Source organism: Chlorocebus sabaeus, chromosome 20 (assembly GCF_047675955.1).
Source record: "Chlorocebus sabaeus isolate Y175 chromosome 20, mChlSab1.0.hap1, whole genome shotgun sequence".
Classification (NCBI taxonomy): domain Eukaryota; kingdom Metazoa; phylum Chordata; class Mammalia; order Primates; family Cercopithecidae; genus Chlorocebus; species Chlorocebus sabaeus.
This window is the reverse complement of record NC_132923.1, coordinates 70,211,529-70,237,456: the sequence shown is the minus strand read 5'-3', so window position 1 is coordinate 70,237,456 and position 25,928 is coordinate 70,211,529. Positions and strand designations below refer to the sequence as shown.

Below are 25,928 nucleotides of genomic sequence, written 5' to 3'. Positions count from 1 at the left end.
GAAGAAGGAAGGAAGGAAGGAAGGAAACATGGAAAGAAGGAAGGAAGGAAGGAAGGAAGGAAGGAAGGAAGGAAGGAAGGAAGGAAGGAAGGAAGGAAGGAAGGAAAGAAGGAAGGAAGGAGCAAGCTTAGAATGTGCTTAGATGCCCAGATGAAGTCCACACCAATGCCCTCTGTAGCTTGAACTAAAGACAGCAGCCTAGGAATGACCATATCAGACCCCCACAGGAAGCATTTATAAAAGCAGTGCCTTCAAGAGCTGCCTTAAGTAAGGTTATCCCGAGTCTTGTCCTGTTTCTTCTTGAAAATACATTTCACCTCTCTCATTTTCTCTTTATTCTTCCTCCCCATGCTTACGCTTTTAGAGGAAAAGTCCGGTAAGAAATAAGTCCTTTCCACTTTTGGGGCAAACATTATTTATTCTGTTTATTTCATTATCTGCATATCTAATGACTGACTGTGTTTAACACCTAAACAAGGTTTTGAACTTTAAAAACAAACCTTTGTGAACCATGACCAGGTCTCATTATGCCACATGGGAAAAAAAGGAAGTTGGTTGCTAAGTGATTTTACAAACCCGTTATTAAGGGCCCTGGGGTAATTTTGTAAAGATTCACCTCTGCCTCAATCACAGCCATATGATCAAATATTTTTGGTACTAAGTTTCATTTATTTCAGTTTCCACTGGAATTAGTCAAGCTACTATATATATCATGAGCTAAGCAAATGTTTTTTAAGTTAATTTTTGATTAGTGTACAACATATTAGCATCTGGAATGCCTATGAAGCTGGCCTGGGAATGGGGAGTTGTAGGGAAGCTGGGGGGTTTTATTTTGTTTTTGTTTTAGTAAATCCAAATATTCCCTCCTGGAATTGTCAGAGACTGGAAAAGAGGATCTTTATAAAATGCAAATTACCTCCTGGATGTTAATTTTTAGTAGCAGTGGGTGATTTTTAGTGGCAACACAAGTCTGATACGATGTACCTACATCATTTTATTTTAGAGCAACACAAGGAACAGATCTCAAAAAATAAAATGAGTTTGTTCTCTTCTTGGTTGCCTGGTTTGTTGGGAACATGTTCTCAGGATGCTGATGCATGGCTGACAGAGGTGACCTCTCTGCTGGAAAATAGGAAAATATTATGTTCCATGTTCACAGCACCAAGTGGTTGGTTTGTTGTTAACGCACCTAGGTGCATGGTGCAGTAAGTGCTTTCACCTCTTATCCTTCCCACTGACCAAATCCTGGCAGCCACTCCACCACATACAGGATACTGTGCTTACAGAAAAGCCATAGGATAGGAGGGAGGTGGAACAGAGACACAGGAAGGACAAAAATATGAGACCAAAACATTAAAATGTCTCAAAATATGAGCCCCACTCTTTTGGTTTCCAAAAATAACATAAGGAGCTACAATTATGATTATTACTAAGCTAAATGGCCCGCTTCTGAGTAATTCAAAATCAACTATGCATCGCCTGTTCTGTGGCAGTTTCCAATTTCATTTATTCTTGTAGACCCTGAATGTTTTTCTGAATTAACCAGATTTGGCCACTTCAAATATCCACAGGACTGTGTGGCCTGAAGTTTGTCTATGGTGCTTTAAAACTTCTCTCTTTTTCATTAGTTTTTCTCCTGTTGTCCTTCACGGCAATTTTAACTGCAAGAATTTCCCCCTGTCACTCCCTCACCTAATTTTTCTTTGGAAATGTCCATCTTGATTCCTCAGCCTGGTCATTTTATTGACTAGCAGGTTCTTTGTTTCTCTTCCCAAATGAAATTTTAGAAGATCATCTCAAATATGTCTGATTGAATATAATAGACAGTCGCTGTAATTTAACTTGTAATCTGTAGTCGACCGAAGTTTAAATACAGATAAACACCTACAATAGCGTGGCAAATTGATGCTTAGCAAATAGTTTTTCTTCACCCTAAGGCATTTAAAAACAAGTAGGAATCCTTGTAAGAATCTTAGTAATAAATGTAGTGATAATATATTCTAATTCTTTCCTAGAAAATTCTCTAAAATTAATCACTCAATTTTCTAAAATGAGGCTATAGAAAAATCATATTTGTTTAGTGCTTTGTAGTTAATTGCCCATTCTCAACTTTGTTTCCCTATAGCACTAAATTTAGCAAATTAGGATGCCATAAAACTTCAAAATCTGGGTTATTTAATGAATGTGACAAGGGGGATAGATTGTTTGGTTAGTTGGAAATGATAAACATATTAAAACACTTTATTCACATTGACTAAGATGAAGGTATCATAGTTAACCGAGTTTAAATTAACTCTGTTATATAAAAGATAATAAAACAGAACTGCCATGTCATATAAGAACAGTGTGAAGACTGAGGATGTAGGCTGCAGTATTATCTTTTAGGTAGATATATTCATTTTGAAAATTATATAAATTTTAGAAATATACCACATTCTCGATCTTCATTCCAGTGACAAAATCATAGATTAGCAGTGTTTATCCACTTTGAAAATAGCCTCAACATATAAAATAAGAGTTATCTCTAAGTTGAACACCAAAATAAAAGTAGAAGGGAAAATAAAATGTTTTCCACATTGGAAGACCAAGAGAAATCTAAGTAATGAACACAGTATTTAATTAGGAATGAAGGAAATTTGTTCAGAAAACAAGCAGACCACTTGCAAAGTCTCTGAGTAATCAGACATAGAAATGAAGCAGTAATAACAGCAGATAGAATTTACTGAGTGCTTATTATGTATGATACAAACGGCTGCAATCAGAGGTGAATTAACCTCCTGCAGATTCTGAACAACTGAATAGGTGTTTTGTTTGGTTGTGCAGTTAAAAACAATTTCAGCCCACATTTCAAAACTAGAACATCTCAAATTTAAAAAAAAAAAAAAATTCTGGATGCTCATCATCTCTCTGAAGACCTGGCAGGACTAAGCCCACATTCTCACGTGGCGCACATGGGGTGCACTGAATAGTGGCCAGTTTTCCAGAATCTCATGATGTGTATGTGCCTGACTCCCAGCGCCCCCTCCCCATCCCCCACCCACTTTTTACTCCTGCAAGCATTTGGGTTTGCAACTTTGGACGTAGATCTCTCAGCTTATAGAATATATCAAGACCAGATACTAAATTAGTTTTCTTCTGCCTTTGAAGAAAATTCTGTATATTGGTAAACAAAAAATAGAACACTAAAGGCTTTGACATTCTTGGGAAATGATGGGAGAAAGGGTAAAGCAAAATTTTGAACAGGCAAAGACCCTTCCGTCCTGGCTGATAATAATTTTTCTGTCCTTATCTGGCATAGCCTAAGCCAATTTTTGCTCTTCAGTGGTGATAATTGGCATATATAAAGCCCTTCCATTTGCTTCTGGAATTATTTTCCTTTTGAAGCTTTCAGATAGCTCTTAATTATAGACCTTGAGGCTTTCTGGGTCTGCACTTTGCACAGCTTCTAACTCTGTCTTTTGGGTTCTGTTTAATCAGCCTGTGACTACATGAATTTGAACAGCTATTCCCTGCTGAAGGCATTTTGCAAATGGAGTTTCCAAAATGCTGTATTACAAGGTTGTCTTTTACTAGAAAAAAAATTAAACCTTGAACTTGTGATTAAAATATAGGTTTATAACTCATTGGAAATTAAGATATGACTCAATTTGGGTAGATTAATATATTTGAAATTATTTTGAAAAAATATTCTGTATAATCGTAAATTAAAAGTAATGGCAAAAAACCGCAATTACTCTTGCACCTGCCTTAATAATAAAGTGTCTTGTATGTAAGGTTTTGCCTCTGAATGCTTGCAATCTAGATTCTATTTTGCATATTTCTCACAATTTTATCTTGGGCCACTTTTAGTCCTCTAATTGCTATATTTTAAAAGTGAATTGTTTGTCATGAAATTCCCATACCTCTTTCTACACAAAAGAATTTTTTAATTTGGTCACTAAATAATAATAAAGTCTAAAGTTTCATTTATAAAAGTGTTTGAATTTTTCTCAAAACACAGTATGGATTAGTCAATAAGATAATTTAAGCCCAGAAACAAGTATTCATGTGGCCTTTTTTTTTTTACAATTTTATTTAAGCTGCATCCAGGCAGGTTTATAAGAAAGGTGGACTCAATAGGTAGCAGTACCTGGAAAATAAGGCAAATAATAAAGTCTGTAATATTACAAGTAAATTGTCTAGAATAATATGTCTAGAATCCTAGCTACTTATAAACTGGTCTGAAAAGTAACCACTCCTGGATGTTAATCACAGTGACTCTCTGCTTTTGGAGTCATTCAACAATGCTATGCTTGGCATCATAGAAGGAATGAGAAAATGAGAAATAGGGGATCTGAATTCTGTCTCTGGTTCTACCTGCTTACTAGCTGTGTATCTTAGAGCCTCACCTTCCTCTCTATAGCCTGTAGCCAATTGGACTAGATATCCATGGAGGCCTACCCAGATGTAAAAAGCTATAAGTTTTTGCTTTCTATCTATGTTCTAGAAAGAATATCCTCTGCATTTGAACTAACTCCTAACTTTCTTTGTGTTTGTGCTCCTCGTTTTGGTTTTGGGAGGTAGCTTCTGGTGACTCCATGCATTAGCCCATATATTGAAAGGGAAACTGACGAACAGCTCTTTCCCCACTAACATCCTAGTCACTCATGTAACATCAGAAAGCTCCTAAAGAGGCAGAGCTATCAGAGATTGTTGGAATAAATTGATAGCAGCCATAATCAAGATTTGAGAAGCAAAAGGAAGAAGTCATACATCTGCTTGTTGTGTTTGTTGTTGTTGTTGTTGTTTTTATCATACTTTAAGTTCTAGGGTACATTTGCACAACGTGCAGGTTTGTTACATATGTATACATGGTGCCATGTTGATTGCTGCACCCATTAACTCGTCATTTACATTAAGTATTTCTCCTAATTCTATCCCTCCCCCATTCCCCTACCCCACGACAGGCCCTGGTGTGTGATGTTCCCCACCCTGTGTCCAAGTGTTCTCATTGTTCAATTCCCACCTACAAGTGAGAACATGCAGTGTTTGGTTTTCTGTCCTTGTGATAGTTTGCTCAGAATGATGGTTTCCAGCTTCATCCATGTCCCTACAAAGGACATGAACTCATCCTTTTTTATTGCTGCATAGTATTCTATGGTGTATATGTGCCACATTTTCTTAACGCAGTCTATCATTGATGGACATTTGGGTTGGTTCCAAGTCTTTGCTATTGTGAATCGTGCCACAATAAACATACGTGTGCATGTGTCTTTATAGTAGCATGATTTATAATCCTTTGGGTATATATCCAGTAATGGGATCACTGGGTCAAATGATATTTCTAGTTCTAGATCCTTGAGGAATCGCCACACTGTCTTCCACAATGGTTGAACTAATTTACACTCCCACCAACAGTGTAAAAGTGTTCATATTTCTCCACATCCTCTCCAGCATCTGTTGTTTCCTGACTTTTTAATGATCACCATTCTAACAGGTGTGAGATGGTATCTCATTGTGGTTTTGATTTGCATTTCTGTGATGACCAGTGATGATGAGCATCTTTTTTCATGTGTCTGTTGGCTGCATAAATGTCTTAGTTTGAGAAGTGTCTGTTCATATCCTTTGCCCACTTTTTGATGGGGTTGTTTGATTTTTTCTTGTAAATTTGTTTAAGTGCTTTGTAGATTCTGGATGTTAGCCCTTTGTCAGATGGGTAGATTGCAAAAATTTTCTCCCATTCTGTAGGTTGCTGTTCACTCTGATGGTAGTTTCTTTTCCTGTGCAGAAGCTGTTTAGTTTAATTAGATCCCATTTGCTTTTGGTGTTTTAGTCATGAAGTCCTTGCCCATGCCTATGTCCTGAATGGTATTGCCTAGGTTTTCTTCTTGGGTTTTTATGGTGTTAGGTCTAACATTTAAATCTTTAATCCACCTTGAATTAATTTTTATATAAGGTGTAAGGAAAGGATCCAGTTTCAGCTTTCTACATATGGCTAGCCAGTTTTCCCAGCACCATTTATTAAATAGGGAGTCCTTTCCCCATTGCTTGCTTTTGTCAGGTCTGTTAAAGATTAGATGGTTGTAGATGTGTGGTGTTATTTTTGAGGAATCTGTTCTGTTCCATTGGTCTATATCTCTGTTTTACCAGTACCATGCTGTTTTGGTTACTGTAGTCTTGTAGTATAGTTTGAAGTCAGGCAGTGTGATGCCTCCAGCTTTGTTCTTTTTGCTTATGATTGTCTTGGCAAGGAGGGCTCTTTTTTGGTTCCATATGAACTTTAAAGTAGTTTTATTCCAATTTTGTGAAGAAAGTCATTGGTAGCTTGATGGGAATGGCATTGAATCTATAAATTACCTTGGGCAGTATGACCATTTTCACGATATTGATTCTTTCTATTCAAGAGCATGGAATGTTCTTCCACTTGTCTGTGTCCTCTTTTATTTCGTTGAACAATGGTTTGTAGTTCTCCTTGAAGAGGTCCTTCACATCCCTTGTAAGTTTGATTTCTAGGTATTTTATTCTCTTTGTAGCAATTGTGAATGGGAGTTCACTCATGATTTGTCTCTTTGTTTGTCTGTTATTGGTGTATAAGAATGCTTGTGATTTTTGCACATTGATTTTGTGTTTTCTAAGGTCATGTGGTCCACCAGGGTTCTGTTGCTGCTGGACAGTTTTCGCCGTTCCCAACTATGTTTGTCAGGGCCTCCTCATCTTTCCCATCACATTCTTATCATTCACATCACATTGGTAGAGGCCACCCATATCACTAGGCCAAGAACATTCAACACAAAAGTATCCTCATAAGCACACCTTCCATAGAACACCAAAGAAAAATTCCAGACAAGGAAAAGTGCTCTCTAAATCCTGCCTCTGGTTTTTTATAAGCTCTTTTTGTACCCTAACTACGTGAAAAATGCATTATTGTATATATTTGCTAACATCTGCTCTGTAGGGAAACAGTTTACTTCTCTATTCTCTAAGTACCCCCTCCTCAAACTTTCTAGACAAAAACTTCTATGGCAAGACATTAAACATTGTTAGTAAAGTTTTCTTGTATGTTTCTGCCTTGTTCTTATGTACACATAGCTAAAACTTACATATCCACGTTAGCAAAGCTGTATTGTACAACGGATATCCTCTCTTTAAGGTTCTCCAACGCCTCCTGTGGTTTAAATAAGCCCTAAACACTAGGACTGCCTGTCTTCCTTTGGCCTGATTATCTGGAGTGTATGTTTGGTTAGCTGCTTATGAAGTTTTCTATTACCCAAGACTTTTGACTGATCCATCATTCTCTGACTAGGTGTCTGTTCTCTCTTCCTTTTTGCTGATCACAGAGGCGCAGCCCGGTAAGAACTCTCAACATTTTTACCTTAAACATGTATAGAGAAAATTGCTGCCAAGGCAAGGTGGCCAGGTTGGTTTCCCATTAAATTTATGATAACCCAGTGTGAATGAGGCACATGAAGCAGGTTTACTGATTGAAAGCCTCTGACCCTCTTAAGTACCAAGGGCATATTTTAGAATTGTCAGAGCACTTTCCCATAACTAACTAAACTAATACATGGGAATCTCAACTCCTAGTACTAAATTTGGAAAATATATGGAATGTGTGTGTGTGTGTGTGTGTGTGTGTGTGTACATAAAAGGCCTAGTTCACCAGAAAGTACCATAGAAGTTGATAGCAAAGAGATAATAAAGAATAATAAAACTATTAAGAATGTAAGGACACCATTTTTAAGCCATCATTGTTTTTAAGCTTGAATTCAAAATATGTTCCTGCACCATAACTTACAATGATCAGAATATGCTAATACATCATTATAATTTTCATCTTGGGAGAGGGAGACACACTTTCAAGTCATTATTCCTAGGCTATCACGTAATTCTAAATAAATTTCATCACAGAAGACAAAATTTGGGAGGGTAGATCAATATTAATTTGTATTGTTCAAAATGGAAACTGTCATTTTCCTCAAGTTGAAAAGTATCATGAATTTTTTTTTTTTTTTTTTTTTTCTGTGATGGATCTCACTCTGTCACCCAGGCTGGAGTGCAGTGGCACGATCTCTGCTTACTGCACCCTCCGCCTCTCGAGTTCAAGCAATTCTCCTGCCTCAGCCTCCCGACTGGCTGGGATTACAGGCACCCACCACCATACCCAGCTAATTTTTTGTATTTTTAGTAGAGACGGGGTTTCATCGTGTTAGCTGGGATGATCTTAATCTCCTGCCCTCATGATCTGCCCGCCTTGACCTCCCAAAGTGCTGGGATTACAGACATGAGCCACCGCGCCCGGCTGAAGAGTATCATGAATTTAAAGCAACAAAAAGAAGGGTCTTTGTTATGTTTGAAATGATACTCATTTACCTGGTCAGTCCCTTAAGAGAGGAAATGGAACTGAAAACAGCCTCTCTGAAATATCCCTAGGCCTGTGCCAATCCAATTAGTCAATTATTATTTGATGTAAATACCCTGCCCCAGGTGACCAGTTGGTGGTTCTCTGCTAAACTACATAGCTAATGCCATTGAAAGACGGTATCTGCAGAGACCGCTAATCTATGGATGATTCCAACCCAGCTGTTAAGTGACATCACAGATTATGAAAAGAGTGAATTCAGTTATTCAAAGTGAGGAAATTTATTCACGACATACATATAACAACAAACAAGCATTGAAAGGGGGAAAATACAGTCACTTGACAAGGGGAGGTTTTTGAATCCAATGGGCTTTTTTTCCTGAATGTGGTTTGTGTGGTCGACATCACCTCAGTCTTTTTCTAAATATGTCATGCTGCAACATTAAGGTCATCAGAGACCTGTATGCCCATCCAGCAGACAGCAGGACTTTCTTTTCTGTTGCTGTTGACTTGCTGCTGATTTTTCAAACATTTGTTGCTTTCTAAATTGATACTAGCTTTGTTCTTCCTAATTTCTAAACAATAGAGTTTTCTTGAATACTTCTGCCATGTCTTGGTTGCACTTAACTTGGGATTGTTCATTCGTGAAGACTATTTAATAAAAATGTTACAGGGGCTTCTTCTTTAGTGCCTTTCAACTGTGAATATCTACTGAATGAATTGACACCCCTGGGAATTGATGACTACAAAAGGAGCTCTGTACCTTTCTTGGTTTCATGGATATTAACATTTGAAGGAGTAGGACAGAGGGACAAAGAGGTCTTCAATACAGTTTCTGGGACCTCCTGGGTTTTAGGCCTCACAGTACTAGGTGGGCTGTGTTCCCTCAATGCCATTTATTAATCTTGTGATTGAGTGCTTGGAACTAAAGGCCCTCTTTTTTTTCCTTCAGATCTTATTAATGAAATTCTATCTGACAGTTCATAACCCAGAAAAACATCTGTTATCTAATTATTTCTGTTATCTAATCATTTCTGTCTACAGAGCCTTCTTTTCCAAAAGTAAACCTGTATCCAAACTTCCATAATGTCCTCGGCAGATTTACGTGGCCATATTTATTAGAAAGTATTTATAAATAATGTAGTAATTCTCTATATGGCACACTTAGTAGAGAAAAACAGATCACATTATTAGACAAAACAAGCCAGAAAATGTAGTTCGAGAGACTGAGAAAGCATCGAATGGATCCTTGTTCAGATTGAAACTGCTCCTTTAGCACAAATGGGTTCAAAATTGGACAGAAAATGCTGATGCAGCCTTAGGAACAAGGGAAAGAAGCTTCTTATAGGTCGATTACAGAGACGCTAAATCTTGTCCTAAGCTGTTAATGTTATACTTTGAGAGAAGAAAATGTATCCGTGACCACCAAATTGAGCCTTCACTAAAATTAAAAAGAGGAAAAAAATGTGTTTGGTGGCCATCCAACAAATGTGTTCATGGTCTCACCTTTTGGAATGCTTTCTTATATGTACTTCAGCTTTCCCTGTCCTCAACTCTGCCCCTGTCATTCTCCTATGGCAGGCATCCCAAGCCATGCTCTACCCCACAATGCAGCCAACCTCGTGGTCTACTTTTCTGGTGGCATCCATGCTGAGAACTTTTCACAACTTCTGGTTTTTAATCAAAACTTTTTATCTAATCAATCCTTCTACTATCTAAATAAGTTTATGCTAAGGCATTATAAAAACTGGAGATGACGTGCTCAGATTATTCCTGCCAGGGCTATTTGTATTCCAATAATATCACGATGTCTTGAACACAAGACATTACTTCCAATTCACGAATCGATGGGCCTAGTGGCAGGCAAGTGAAATAAATTGGGAGGATGAGTGCATAGGGTGGAATTCCCTGACTTTCTGAATAAAACAGTTCATTCAATGGCAGATGGCTCAAGTTTCCCTTGCCTTTTACACTTGCCACCTATACCTGTTCAAATCACATTTGTAAACTGATGACTGTTTGCATTAGCAACCTGGGGACCCCACCTGACAAGGAGCATGCACTACTCCTAAATACACTCTGTAATTTTTAAGCATCAAACTTATGCTAAACTTCGATTTACTTTCTTATCTACTAGAGTTTAAGAGGTCTTTTTTTAATGGACTATTCAATATTTGAATTTAATTTACCAAATCTACCCAGGTAAGGGGTTTTCCTTGTTCAGAAGACTTATGATTTACCCTTCCTTCCTCTCTATAATCTTTGAATGAAATAAAAGAAACTGATTTCTGTGTGTGTACCTACAATTTCCTACTTAAATGCGGTTCTGAGAAAAATTTCATTTCCCTATCTGCATTTATTTGAGTTCAGTTTAATTGCAATGACAGAAATAATACATATTGTACATAACATATATGTGGTCTTAAGCCTTATAGTGTCTATTTCTAATTCTAGGGTGCAATTAAAAGGAACTTATCCAGTAAGTATATCTTAGCTACCAGAAATAGCGTATGATTTAAAAGAAAGAACAGTTCCTTGGATCTTGGAGTATATATGCATATGAATTATGCATTCCCGGGCTTAATTTTTAAGACTTACAAATTTTTTACTTTTACAGCAAAGAATTCTTGTAATGATAGAGGGCCCCTGTGGGTTCTGAGTGATTAATGTTTAAGTTTTGAAAATAAATATGTTTTTGGAAAAGCATTGCTATTTTCTTTCTATATTTGTCAACTCTTGCTATATTATTTAACTTTAGAAATGAATTTAATCAAGTGTGTATTTGTTGCTGGGGGTGGGAAGAACAGGTGGGCAGAAGGAACTGAAAGTAGAAGCAACTTACCCATTCTTGTGTTTTTTGATATGAAAATTGTGGTCAACCAAAGCGATATGATATAGGTTATAATACACATAGGGCACAATTTTCCTCTGCTGCATACAACACATCCTAGGAAATTCTAAATTCATGTGTCATAGTTAAAGATACAACATTTTCTTGGCATTTCAAGAAAAGAACAGGCAGAGAATGCTGGATTCATGTCCTACACATATGGCCTGGCTTAGTATTCTCTTCATTGGAAGGCAGAACCAGTCAAGGCAGCAGACATTCCAAGAATGGTGTGCTCTTTCACTAAGTGCTACACTATCCAGATCTTCTATTTGATGGCTTTTCATGGAAGTTCCTTAGTTAATGAGGTTTTACAAATGCCAGAGAAAACACCACTACATATGCCTAATATATGGCTGTTGCATTGCCAGGAGAGAAGGTTTGTTTTGCAAAGTTTTCATACTGAGTTGCTTATTGATGGGACTTAAATCTCTAAGTGTTTCCAAATGTAGGTTATAAGACATATCAAGGAATGGTAAAAATATGTCTAAAAAGTTCCTTTGTCCTGTGCATCAGGTGAAGAAGTAGCAAGACCCAGGCGTTCCACACCAACTCCAGAACTTATAAGGTAAGTGTGAAAGACATTAGTTGTGTTTTATGCAAGGCATCGTGAACTTTTAACAATTAAGCAAATCTCCTTTGAGCTAAACTCTCAGCTCCCATTAACAAAAAGGCTCTACCAAAATGTGTCAGTCCATATATCCATATCATGGTCAAATATGTTATTATTTTTGAAAAGTGCAGCCCAAGGGAGACCTTTAGGGAAATATTCTGCACTTATCGGAAGTAACTGTCTATCAGAATGTGCAGGTCCCTTCCTGATGGGACAGCTAAAGTTCTCTCTAAAGAGGTCTTTTGGTGTCTGGAATGCTGATCTTCAATATTATTATATTGCCCTACAAAAAGAAGCCTTTTTAGTTGGATACCATCTCATGATGCATTCCACCTGCCACCCACCAAAGGAATCTTCCTTTCTGTTTTTAGTTTTTGGCAAAGCATTGTATTTTACAGTGTATTCTGTGGGTTAGGTAAGTATTGTGCAAATGGGCATTGTTTTATAAAAAGACTGCTATTTCTATTTAAAAGCTGAATTATTTTCAATCTTTATCCTCCTCCAACCTCTCCCCTCTCCTCTTCACCCCTTGCGCCTTACCATACCATATAGACCTCATTGGGATCAATGACGGGAATCAGATTTGGAGAAGAAATGAAGATAATTATGCATCATTTTCTTAACAATCAGTCTGGAGTCATAATTAAGAGAAAGGATGCAAGTTTAACTTATCCTCCTGTTTTCCCTGATTTCATAGTACTTCTCTTTCTGAGATTTACTGTATTGGGGTATTAGGAGGTTACAACTAGTCTATTAGAGGATGAAACTTCTCAGTGGCTTTTTACCTAATATCCCTATGCTTGACTTTCACTAATTATAAACTGCATTAACTACAACACAGAGATGTGGTGAAATCAAATATAAATGGTACTTGAGGTCTTAGAGAAAGGTGCTTTGCAGTAAACTCAGCTCTAGTATTATCTCTTCTAGGTATAGAGAATCAGGATGCTTTGAAAGAGTTATTCTCCTTCAACTTATTTCTATTGGATGAGCACCTCAGTTCTCCACTGAGAACTAAGGATCTCACCTTCTACGAATTCTTTTGTCCCATAATACATCTGACATCCTTATAAAATACGTTCTAGTCCTAACGGGGCTTGTATACACATGCATGCATGCACTAGTGCACACACACACTTGTTTTACTGAGAAAAATATTTGAAAGTTTGTGTATCTTTTTGAGTATTAATTTTTGAGCCCTTTCTCTGTATTTTACCTTAATGTGTGTGATTTAGCAAAAAGCCTCCTGATGACACTACGGCCCTTGCTCCTCTCTTTGGCCCACCACTAGAATCAGCTTTTGATGAACAGAAGACAGAAGGTAGGAAAAGAAACTCCATATATTATAGATTTGTTTTTTCTTTTATTGAAATACAACTTTTCTAGATTAAATGTATGTATTTTGAGGTTTATTTTAAATATATTATCTTCGTGGGAAAGAAAAGTTTCAATATAGGTGTGCTGTCAAGAACAGAAGTTTAGTTTGCAAATCTGTATTATTTTAGGATTTGAAACATTACTAACAAGCTCATTCTTCAAAAGAAGTCAGTAAAAATTACTGCAAATCTACACAAATCCCTGTCACGGAGTAAACACTCTGGGAACCAGACCATCATCATTTGAGGTATCAACAGAATCACAAATGGAGACAGAACTTCATACACCCGTCATTGTCACTGTCGTTGGGATCCAGCCTCCCTGACCACATTTGCTCTTTCCCACCTCATAATGAAGGCTTCAATTGGATTGCTCACAACAGTCATTGTTTGCTGCCTGAAGACCCAGGAATGACCTTGAATCATTTAGAAACTTAGAAATAAGGCCAGGCGTGGTGGCTCACTCCTTCAATCCCAACACTTTGGGATGCTGAGATAGGATTGTTTGAGCCCAGGAGTTCGAGATCAGCCTGGACAACATATGGAGATCCCATCTCTACAAAAAAAATTTTAAAATTAGCTGGGCATGGTGGTACATGCCTGTAGGCCCAGCTCCTCGGGAGGCTGAGGTGGGTGGTTCACTTAAGCCCAGGGAGTCAAGGCTGCAGGGAGCTGTGATCACACCATTGCACTCCAGCCTGAGCAGCAGAGCAAGACCCTACCTCAAAAAAAAAAAAAAAAAATGAAAAATAAAATACTACTGAAGAAATATCTTTATTTCTGCCATTATTTTTGAGTTTACCTAGTAAATATTTGTTCCTAGAGTTAAATATTTAACTTTTTTAAATTAACCATGTTTTTGGATGGCTGTAAATACTGTGTACTTTACTGATATAAAATCAACTCTCTATAAAATGCATCTTGTCTATTCCTGAAATGTGTTTACATCTAATGCATGTATCTCCAGTAGCTATGTTTGATAATATAGAACGTTTTTATAAAAATTATTTGACTTAGGGGCACCATGGTAATGTAAATAACATATTACCTTTCTAGGACCTATTGGTGAAGGTCTTAAGTGTTAAAGATGGCAAGAATTAGAAGCGTAATGGGTAGAATAAGCTACATTAACAAAGAGACCTCAAGTACAATAAATTAAACAAGATGGAATCTTATTACTCTTTCATGTTAACAGTCTAGAAGTAAACAATATAGGACTGGTAAAGTAGCTCTGCTGTGTTTAAAATGTTATTTTTGTCTCTGGCTCCAAGATGGCTGCTGTAGCTCTCCTCCTCTCCCATTCAGAAGAGAGGAAGTGGGGTGAGGACCACTGGAACTCACTGCTAACTATTCTAAGAGCAAAACTAGAAGAGACACAGGTCACTTCCTGCCAAACCCCACTGGAGAGAATTGGGTGCCAGGTAGCCAGCTAAAATTCTGTTACTATAGAAGAACTGGAGAATGAATTCTGGGAGATAGCCATCAGTCAGCCACACCTGAATATTTTCAATGATTTTGTTAGGAAAATGTACAAAGAACATTTCTAAATACTCCTTTAGTGATATAAATGCCCATAACTTAGAATCCCTATGTAAAAGTGGCCTTGCAGTGAGGCTATCAGTTTCCTTATTAACTCATCTGCTATCAGTCTCACTTTTAATGACATATTGTATGGTTACTGGAGAGGGGATTTGATTGGTTGCACCTAAAACTGCCCGTTTAAGGAATCCCATAACTATATGGAAACTTTATATAAAGAATAGAAATCATTCTTTAAAAATCAAAGCTGTGCTCCACATTGAATTCATGAAGAAAATGCTGCTTCATATCTTTGGAGAATGTTTGCATTCATGTTAAAACAGAGCGAAGACCACCTCTGAGGCCTGTGGTGGAGAGGAGATACCTACCTAGACCTGTCCGTGATTGTGGCCTCAATTGTTCCAATTGTTCTTTAGATGATTTCAGCCCCTGAATTTCCGTAAAGTTCCTGCCTTTGCACCAGTCACACTAGCTTTTTCAATACCCACACTTCCCTTTCGTATCTACTCATTCTTCGTTAGATCAATTTATCTTTTTCTTTCTGTTTTCCTTTTTTTTTTTTTTTTTTTTTTTTTTTGACAGGATCTCACTCTGTCACCCAGGCTGGAATACAGTGGCAAGTTCTTAGCTCAATGCAGCCTCGACCTCCCACAGCGATCCTCCTGCCTCAGCCCCCCGAGTAGCTGGGATCACAGGCACATGCCACCCCACCTAATTTTTGTACTTTTTGTAAAGATTGGGTCTCACCATGTTGCCCAGCTGGTCTCGAATTCCTGGACTCTAGTAATCCTCCCACCTCAGCCTCCTAAAGTGCTGGGATTACAGCTGTGAGCCACCATGCCTGGCCTAGAAAGATTTTTCTATCACTAGTTGAAATGGTCTGGGGAAAAAAATACGTATTTTAGAATTAGGTCTGCTGCATCAGATCTTAGCTCTTCTGCTTTTACCGTGGACACTTCATTAAACCACTCCAATCATTAGTTTCCTCTCCCATAAGTGGTACTGGTCTCAACCACGTGGTGGTGGTGTGAGTATTCGAATAGATAGTAATAGCTACTGGCTTTGTGATACGTATTTTACATACATTTTATATATACTATATTAATATATTTTTCCTCTGTTAAACCTCTTCATAACTCTCTAAGGTTGCTTTTATTGTCTCCACTTTACCCTAAAGGAAGGCAGCGCAGAGAGGTTAAGCAACTTGCCAAGGTCCTACAGTCAGTGCAGAGGATAGATTCAAACCACATCCAACTGACTTCTCATCCTGTCCTAGACGACATAATGACTGACAGCAGTACTTGCATAGTCCCTGCCACAGGATAGGTGCTGAGAAGCACTAACTATTTGCATTGTCATAGCTATTTTTAAAAATCAGAACAGAAAGCAAAAAGAAAGAGAAGAAATGTTAAATTCAGTGTCCTTAGGCCCAAAACCTAATTGCCCTATGTTAGGTGTCTAAGCACTCATTTTTCTGGTTCTTTTAACATATTCAGCAAGCGTTTTTAATTTCTTTTTATGATGCTGTAAAAGGTTTATGTAAAAACCCTGTAGAACCCTTCAAGGATAGGAACCACTGCATAGAATGCAGGCATTTCGGTTTTGAAGCATATTCATAGGAGGCTTTAAATAAACGAACTTACAACAAAACAAGTGTTCATGGGGTTAATGTCTGGATTTTCAAATGGGTACCTGAAACAGAGCCAGTACATGTACTGATACTCAGAATGTCCTTAAGTGACCACCCAGGAAGAAAATGCAGATTCTGCTCTGAAAGTTTTTATGTAGCTATATGCACACACACAGATACTCCTCCCACCCACACTCTCACCACACTCCTATTTCTATTCTCTGCTTGAAAAGAATAAGGAGCAGCACATTCCTAAATTAATATTTTAGTACTGAGACAAGAGGAAAATAATTTTGTAAAGCTCAAATTGAAATTGAAATTTTAAGTTCTAAAGTATGGGAATTTTTTTTAATTCTCCCTGGGAAATCTTCTTTTTTGTTTCCAGTTCTTTTAGATCAGCCTGAGATATGGGGTTCAGGCCAACCAATTAATCCAAGCATGGAGTCGCCAAAGTTAACAAGGCCTTTTCCCACTGGAAGTAAGTTATGTGTCTGCTCTGTCTGGAAAAATAAGTGACTCATTTTACTGTCTGTCTGCATAGTGAAATTAGGCAACTCTTAGAAAGTCTACGTAAGCAACGTTAGAACTGAATAATATTAAGAAGAGATGTTATTCTAACAGACTTTCAAGTTAAAGAAAGTCAGGGCAGCTTATGAAGACAGGAAGAAAATAATACAATAAAGCAAATTATGAACTTTGAGTCATAGCCTTTTCTGAAATCCCACATGCTTATTCATTCATTTATTCATTGTATATATGTAAGAATAAGAAGCAAGTGAGCTAAAGAAACTACTGCGTTCCGGGCATTAAGCTATCATATAACACAGAGGTGAACAAATCTGATATGGTCTCTGCTCATCCTATAGAACAACTGAGGCTGCATGGGACAGAAAGAACACATTGATAGAAAAGAGTGACAACTGGGGAACAAGAGAACTGAGGCTATATGGTAGAGAGAAGCTGAGACAGTAGATCAGAGTAAATGTATGTGAAAGTTGCCATCAGTCTGGCTTCTTCCAGCATGACCCAGGTGGCTGGGAAAGGAGGTCCTGAAGATCTAGATAGCCCTTCACCGGTGGTGGGTTGGGCTATTTGGACTGAACGGATGGTTCATCAGGCAAAGCCACCCTTCTTACAGATGTATTGAATTCCCTTTTCAATATACTGCCTCTGAAGCATGCCGCCTGTGGAAGGCACTCTTTGGAGAACTGGATTTCAAAAAGATGTGTTTTGGGAGGAGGGAGATGCAGAGGGTATTTTTGCTCCTTTGGGCTCACATACAGACCAACTAATACTTTTTCCAGTTCAGTATCTCCAGAGCTTGCACCTTGGTGCCTAAACATGATCCTGAGAATTAACTGAGGGGATTCATAATCAAAGGCCAAGAGATTGTTTGTTGGAAATATTATTGCTATAAAGCCATGTGATCTAGCCTTTCCAAAGATGTTTCTCTCATTAAACAGGATAGGAAAAACATCATTATCAACAATTTTCTAAAAACTTCTGAACTTTGAAAAATATATTTTTAAAATATTTGAACCACAGTGGCATGATTTTGAATGCTTTTCCCTGCAAAACAAAACCAGTGAAAAAGCTGTAACTTCCTTGAAAAGCTTTCTTTACAGACCTGAGCTACACAAGTGATCCCTAGAAAACCCTTTCCTAAATGCCAAGAAAGTAAGTGAATTGTTTATGGGGATGATGTATTGGTTTTAACTATTGGTATTTCAGAGTTGTGAGTCTTAAGTGCTGCGGTTGCACTTAGCACCATGCAGACTGTTGTTTAATTGACGTGCATTGTATCATTCTGCTCCTTTTGTAGTTGCAGCATATGTTTTCTATTTTAGCTTAGTAGGCTTTTATAGTATTTTATTTGTTTTTATGGTATTTTGTTGATTATGACCTTGATTTTTGGCAGAGATCCTTAGTGAGGAGCAGAGCTGTTAACTTCTGTGGGAAAATATGATCCACTAGAGGTGTAGTTTTCAGAAGCTCATAACTAAGATTAAGAACCACATATTCCTAGGCTTTAGGATGAGAGTTGTTAGTCATACTTATTGTGTGGAAGAACAGGATGCTACCTAAAAATAATAAATAAAGTACGGGAAGGGGAGGAGGAGGGAGGAATGACATGAAAAGCTTCTTCCTAATTTAGTCAAGTGGAAGGCACCAGCAAGCACTCCCCAGCCGTGTGCCCACCCGCCTCCCTCTGCGTTTAGGTTATGAGAGAGTGGACGGCATTCAGATTCACAGCTAAACTTTGGGATGGCCTATTGAATTAGTGTGAACTCTTTGAATCTACCAAATAGGGCCAGTGACAAGAAAACATACACTTAAAGAAAGAGGAAGAAGAAATGAACCCATTGAAACAGTAATTTCAAACTTTGCACACAAAGTTGACAAGTCCAACTCAGAAGGGTGAATCTCTTCGTAGGGACCATGATACTTGTTTTGGCTGTAATTTTTGTCAAAGGAGTTAGTTTGCTTCTAACTTTAAAAAATGTACTAAAATTTAAGAAATATAATTTTGAGAAATCTTTCCCAACTCAATCCGGACACCAAGATCCTGACTGGATTAAAAACCCCTCACAGGAGCCCCCACCCAACCTGTTATTTCCATTATCAAACCCTCGACTGTAATTGTCAGCTAACATGAGTTCATTCAGTCAGTCATAAATCCCTTGAGGCCAGAGGCTATTTTTATTCAACCCTATGACCCTAGTTCCTAGTACAGGAGGTAGGACATAGTTGTTGCTTGAGGTTTGTGTGTTGAATCATATTTAAATGAATAAAATGGTGATATTATTATTATTATTGTCCAACATTCTTTTGACGTTCTCTTGTTCTCATAAAATGGAAGAATCTGAATGGGTTCTGCTTCAGTTCTTTGGCTTCGAACTTTAAACAAATAGACCATTGATTGCTATTCCATTTCCAATAGCAGGAATATAACTGAAAGCCCAAATCCTGCTTATTTAAAGTGTATTGTATAGCTTAGGAAGAACATGACCAATGATACTTGATTTCTCATCTCTTTGCAGCACCTCCACCACTGCCTCCAAAAAATGTACCAGCTACCCCACCCCGAACAGGATCCCCTTTAACAATTGGACCAGGTACGCTTTTGTTTTTTCAGTTCTGGGATGACGTGTCAAACAGAGCAGTGGCCCTGGATGAACATGCCCTTGATGTGTTGAAAACTGTAGGCTACACAAAAACATTACAATCTTGACATTTAGTTTTGCTTCTATTAGAATTTCTTATGCAGACTTATTTTAAAGCACCACTTCCAGGTTTCACACAAAAAAAATAGTAATAATTTCTGAATTAATTTTTCCTTGGTATAATTTTGTTGAATGAGGGCCATTTTGTAAAATGAAAGAAAAAAAAAACTCAATATGGAAAGTCATTTTTAATTAACCCCTCACTTCATTGGATCTCATTTTAATGATTTACAAATTCATAATCTCAAAGCACAATTGGAATTTTTTCAAGACAATTTTACTAAGACTGAAACTATCTAGTCTAGGAAGACATAAAATGGTTCCTAGGGTGTGCAGTATACTGGTGGTGGGGAAATTTTTTTTCCAGTAGTCATTCAAGTATTTATTATCCCATGGCAAAGAGATATGTGAAGACTATGAAATACGGCAAGGACTTGCTACATGCCTGTAGACAGATAATGCTTAAGGCATACCTTTACCATCTATTAAAATCAATACTATGTATTCATACAACTTATAGTCTGCCAAGTCTTACTAGGCTAGCAAGTCAAAAGTAGTAATGGCTCTTTTATGTGCCTGGGCCCTTAGAATGTGGTTCTTTATCACCTTCGGAATTTATTGCAGCTTCATCTTTTGCTATTTATGCAGCCTGGTGAGTTTGATAGCTGCAGAGTAGGGCATTCATCAACAAAAGCAAAAGCAAGATGTAGTCATTTATGAAATTTATATTGACTCAAACTCAATAGAGAGTCATCCAGAGCTTCGTAAGTAAAGATGTTTGCAGGTTCAAGACATTTTGGCGCCTTGTATTTCCACAAATTGTGTTAGATATAAATATACCTACTAGCACAAGATTGTAAATATTGTGGACCATGCAAAATGCTTCCCCGTTTATCTACAGCCTTGGAACCTTGAAAGTTAATTCCTTTCAAACTAGAAATATAGAAATACTAAGATGGCTCATATAGTCCAAAAGTTATATAAAGGTAAAGTGACTTCTGCTCATGCCTTCCAGTTGTTTAGGTAACAATTTGTAATGTGAATAATCTCAGTTTTTTAAAAGTGCAGTTCTTCATACAGAGCTGTAGAAGACCATTTTTAATTTTTTCTCTTATTATTGCTATGAATTAGAAGGAATAGCTTATGCTAATATTTTAGCAAAACAGAGACTTTTCAGTATCATGACATCCTATAGATAAATATCACAGTTATGCCTATGATGTTGACAGGTTAGACTTAATGAGAAAATAAATTACTTAAATTTTTTTTAATTATTTTCTTCCCTATTAAGCAGGTATATATGTGACGGTTCTAATAAGTAGCAAATGCCTCCTCAATAATCTATGTGTGTGTTGTGTGTGGGGTGTGTATATCTGTGTTTGTAAGTATCTTTGTGGTGATACCTTCTTAATCTTTGCACTGTGTTTCTGGTGTTTTTAAGGTTGAGGATATACAACTAAATATGATGTGATCACTTTTTTAAATTAACAAATATTATAATCAGTTTCACCAAAGTCTTGATTTAATATATGAGAGTAGACAATCTTAATAAAATATGAGGCCAGCTTTCACTTCTCAATTCTTTTTATGTTGTGTGATGTGTATTTTAGTAGGTCAGATTTTCAGAAGGGACCTTGCTTTTGGAATTTGCAGTCCCAGAGCTTGTACTTCTCTGTGAATCTGACACTGCCTTCTCAAAATGATCATACTTTGTGCACCTGTGAGGAGCCTTTGAGAGCAGTATCATGCACGGCATTTTACATGATGGTCAAAGTAGCTGGCTTGTGCTCAGCTTGCAAAAAAGAGTAAATAATAGCATAAAAATATGATGCTCACTTTATGGAGGGGGGATCTTTCCCCTCACCTTAGGCTCCTAATCCAATAAAGATATTTTTACATCATGAAGTACGCCCACTGAGGCACCTCACACAGCAATGTATTTTCCAGTCTTTGACTCCCTCCCTCACTCCCCACACAAATAATAAGTCAATTAAAGTTTAAAATCAACTACTTTAACCACAGGAAATGACCAGTCAGCCACAGAGATCAAAATTGAAAAACTACCATCCATCAATGACTTGGACAGCATTTTTGGGCCAGTATTGTCCCCCAAGTCTGTTGCTGTTAATGCTGAAGAAAAGTGGGTCCATTTTTCTGATACGTCCCCGGAACATGTTACTCCGGAGTTGACTCCAAGGGAAAAAGTGGTGTCCCCACCAGCTACACCAGACAACCCAGCTGACTCCCCAGCTCCAGGCCCTCTCGGCCCCCCAGGTCCCATTTGCCCCCCAGGGCCTCCCGGGCCTCCTCGCAATGTACCATCGCCGCTCAATTTAGAAGAAGTCCAGAAGAAAGTCGCTGAGCAGACCTTCATTAAAGATGATTACTTAGAAACAATCTCATCTCCTAAAGATTTTGGGTTGGGACAAAGAGCAACTCCACCTCCCCCACCACCACCCACCTACAGGACTGTGGTTTCGTCCCCCGGACCTGGCTCGGGCCCTGGTACGGGGACCACCAGTGGTATGTCTTACGCTTGAGTGTGCTTCTTGTGCGGGGGAATGGCCATGGCTGCTACAGTGTGAGCAACACCCTCCTCCTGCCTGGCAGCTGGCTTCAGAGCTTCAGCCCTCGCTCCTCCGGTCTGGGTGTCCTGTGGCCCCGCAGCATGTCCTAGTCCATCAGATGATAGATGCTCACAGTCATGGTCCAAGTCTGTGGATGTGTTCTGCTTCGCACTGTCAGCCCTTAGGTGTGCCCTGCCATCTACCGTGCAGTTAAGAGGTCTTGATTTCTAAAACAAAGCTGTCATGCCATTGTTTGGAATTCAGGAAAGTTCTAGGGAGACAGATTTCACATAGAGTGGGTTTCATGTTAAATGTCTGATTTCCTTGTCGGGTGCCCCCACAAGGACACTAGGGTTTGTGGGCCAGTGTGTTGTGTGTGTATGTAGGCAGGAGGAGGCGGGTGGGTTTCTTTTTTTTTTTTTTTTCCAATTTTTTTCTTTTCTTTTTTGGTTGTGGAAGAACCACGTTAACCCCTCTAATTTCTTTAAAAAGATGTAAGGTTTGAAAAGGAGATTTTTAGGAAAAGGCAAAAGGAAAAAAAAAGAGAGATACGTATATTGCATCTGTAATCTCATCAAGCTGTCACTGAAGACAAACTTGTTCTCTGTTCTCACCAGTTGACACACTCATCAGGCTATGAGGTCAACTCTAAGTGTAGTGACAGGTGATGGACTCTATGCCAATTCTGACATTGAATTTTTTTTTTTTCCTTATTTGAAGCTTCATTTTGTGTGTTTTAATTATGGTAACACCTACCATGCATACTAAAGCAATATCAAGATTTTCAAATGCATCTTCCCCCATATCATTTATTCCACTCTTGTCCAAATTTATCTAACAACACCCCCCAGTGCTTTCCTTCCTGTGCATGTGGGTTCAGTTTAGGGGCCTTCGGGGGGTGCCATGTATTTGTTTTTCATTTGCTGTGAAAGAGGCAATAAAGTGTAAGGTACTTAAATCTAGTAAGAGAGAAATTCTAATATTCAGTCATCATCACTGCCTCTTTCAATGAGGTCTTGCAGTACTTGCTCTGTGCTTGCAAATTCTTCTATGCTTAAAGTGACAGAGTCCATGGTGATCAAGAGGAGGGCTAGGAGTTCACCTGTACTGCACACAAAACCAGTGTTTTATATCGTTAAGTGTGTATGCCTCCAGGTCCTCTTCCCCCCAAAAGGAAAACTATTCAAAATCAGCAAGTATTTTTACCATAAGACCTTTGGGAGCCTTTCTTTTGCAAACAATAGAAACTACAGTTTCTTGTCCTGGGCACCACACTGTTTGTTTGTTTGTTTGTTTTTTTCTTTTCTTTTCTTTTTTTTTTTTTTTTTTTTCAGACAAGGTCTTGCTCTGATGCCCAGGCTGGAGTGCAGTGGCACCATCTCAGCTCACTGTAACCTCCGCCTCCTGGGTTCAAGCAATTTTCCTTCCTTAGCCTCCTGCGTAGTTGGGATTATAGGTGCGTGCCACCAGTCCCAGCTACTTTTTTCAGTAGAGACAGAGTTTTCAGTAGAGACAGAGTTTCACCATATTGGCCAGTCTAGTCTTGAACTCCTGGCCTCAAGTGACCCACCTGTCTCAGCCTCCCAAAGTGCTGGGATTATAGGCATGAGCCACCGTGCCTAGTCCTAAATGCTTTTTGGCCCTAAATGCTTTTTGTACATTATTTCATACAACAACACCATGTGGTAGATACTGTTATCTTTCCCATTTTACAGATGGGAAAACTGAGGCTCAGAGATGTCAAGTAATTTGCCCAAGTTTAGAAGCTGGAGGCAATGAACTGGATTCATACTCAGGTCTCTCTGATCTGGAGCCTATGTTGTTAACCAGTGTGCTCTCCAGGCACTTTTGCAAGGTTTGGTCATAAATATTCCAAACTTATTTGACTACTGACACCCATCTACAAGATCACCAAAAGTCTTCTCTCAAAATGTACTTGTCTGTGCTCCTCTGATTCTAGAGGGTTACAGCATCCATCTCCATCCCTCTATTGTTCTTTAAGGCCTTTGGGGGGGATACAAAGCTCCTTATCTATCTGTAAAGATAACAAAGAACCACTATGTAAATCCTCCAGACCACAAACCCAAAGACATTAGTTGTCCATTATAAAAGAGGGGTGTGTACTTTTATTTTCTATGCAGCTCTCCTAAGCCAGGCTCTCAGACTCCTGAAAGGACATTTAAAGAATACCCACCTCCCTCCAAGGGTAGGCCACAATGCTCTCCTCAAAGGAAACACCTTGATCAGGAGTAGAGAGGACAGGTGGCTTTGGTAATTCATCTGTGTTTCATCTAACACCTTTCATAAAGCTCTCGAAGATATTTGTTCAATTGAATTTATCACTAATCTAATTAGGAAGAAAGGAACTTTTGTTTTCTTTCTGGAATTTTTGAGAGTTTTGTTGTGATTTTAATGTTTAGCGTCCATACCCTTATTTGAAATTATTTTAAAATGTCACCAGTAAAGACTCTTGATCTTAATAATTGAGCTGGAAAAAGCTTGACTTTACTGGTATTAAAAGATTGGATTTCTAAGTAAAAGATTGAACTGGGTCACTGAAGCGTGTGAATAAATAAAACTCTGCAGCATGATCTCCTTAATTAAGTCCCAGTTTATTTGCTGCTTAATCTTTTATTGATGGAACATTTACAAGCTGGAAGAAATATAAATTTAAGATTGAAACAATAGGGTATGGCTTCATGTTTTAAAGATTAGCAATGCTTCTCACTACCTGCTTTTTATAACATCAGGCCTGATGAAACTAACTTTCTTGTACTTCTCGAAGCATATTTAATTGTATACCATTATGCACTCACTTTTAAAATTTTATCCACAGCAAGATGACTGTCACTGACCAAGTATAGGCAGTACTGATAACCTCGTGAATCAGAAGAGGCACCTGCTGTTGAAAAGCAGTTGGAAGTTAAGAATTTGCTCCAATAACTTCAATTTCCTTATGGCAAAAGTTATAAATACCTATTTTGGCCAGAACAGCACTTTACTGGAATGCAGACGCTGGTTCTTGGCAAAGGCTATCTCTTCTCGCATGTGGGTTGTGTGCCAGAGGCCGGGGGGAAAAGAGTTTTGTTGGCTTGCACCATGTTTGAGGGCCAGGGAAAGAAAGGAGTAAGTAAAGAAAGAATGTTCAGTGCAACATTTTCCAACTTTGTAAACTAAAGATGTTATATGCAAACACACAAGTCAATAAACAAATTAGTCTGAGCTACCTGGGGTTGAATTAACTGAATATATTTCCTAACTACAAGTCTTTTAGAGCAGCAATGTCCAATACAGTAGTGCCTAGCCACATGGGGTTATTTTAATTATAATTATAGTTGCTTAACATTAATACAAAAAGTTCATTCTTTAGATACAGCAGCCACAATTCAAGTGCTCAGTGGCTATATGTGGCTAGCAACTATCTTATTAGACAGTTCTAGCATATTTTCACCATTGCAGAAAGCTCTATTAGTAATGTTTCAGGGCTTTTAATGTGTTAGTCATCAAAAAGGGAAACATAGCATATAATCATTTACATACATATTTAATGGTTTGTTCAAAGAAATGGTATAATTATGGTGTAAGAAACACAATTTGGGAAAGGTTGTTTAGTTCTTCACATATCTCAAAGTGCGTATGTTTTAACTCACTTGATTCTCCCAGCAACAGCATGAACTATTAGCCTCATTTTGTGGATTAGGAAACTGAAGCTCAAAAAGGTAACTTAGCTGTAATCAGAAAGCTAGTAAGTAGC

At 38.1% G+C, this 25,928-nt stretch overlaps 1 protein-coding gene across 16 annotated transcripts in view; it reads left to right on the top strand.

The window, feature by feature from the left end:
* SGIP1 (SH3GL interacting endocytic adaptor 1) overlaps positions 1-25,928 on the top strand; it is a 225,315-nt gene that overhangs the window by 136,077 nt on the left and 63,310 nt on the right. For 8 of the 16 annotated variants that reach the window (XM_038001234.2, XM_073007223.1, XM_007978419.3 and 5 more), the window contains 5 exons: positions 10,793-10,817; positions 11,742-11,793; positions 13,074-13,159; positions 16,769-16,861; positions 19,425-19,499. In XM_038001234.2, the coding sequence (XP_037857162.1) occupies positions 10,793-10,817; positions 11,742-11,793; positions 13,074-13,159; positions 16,769-16,861; positions 19,425-19,499 (331 nt within the window). Of the gene's footprint in view, positions 1-10,792; positions 10,818-11,741; positions 11,794-13,073; positions 13,160-16,768; positions 16,862-19,424; positions 19,500-21,629; positions 22,131-25,928 lie in introns of all 16 variants that reach the window. The other 8 variants (XM_038001163.2, XM_038001198.2, XM_073007225.1 and 5 more) reach the window with 2 other exon arrangements.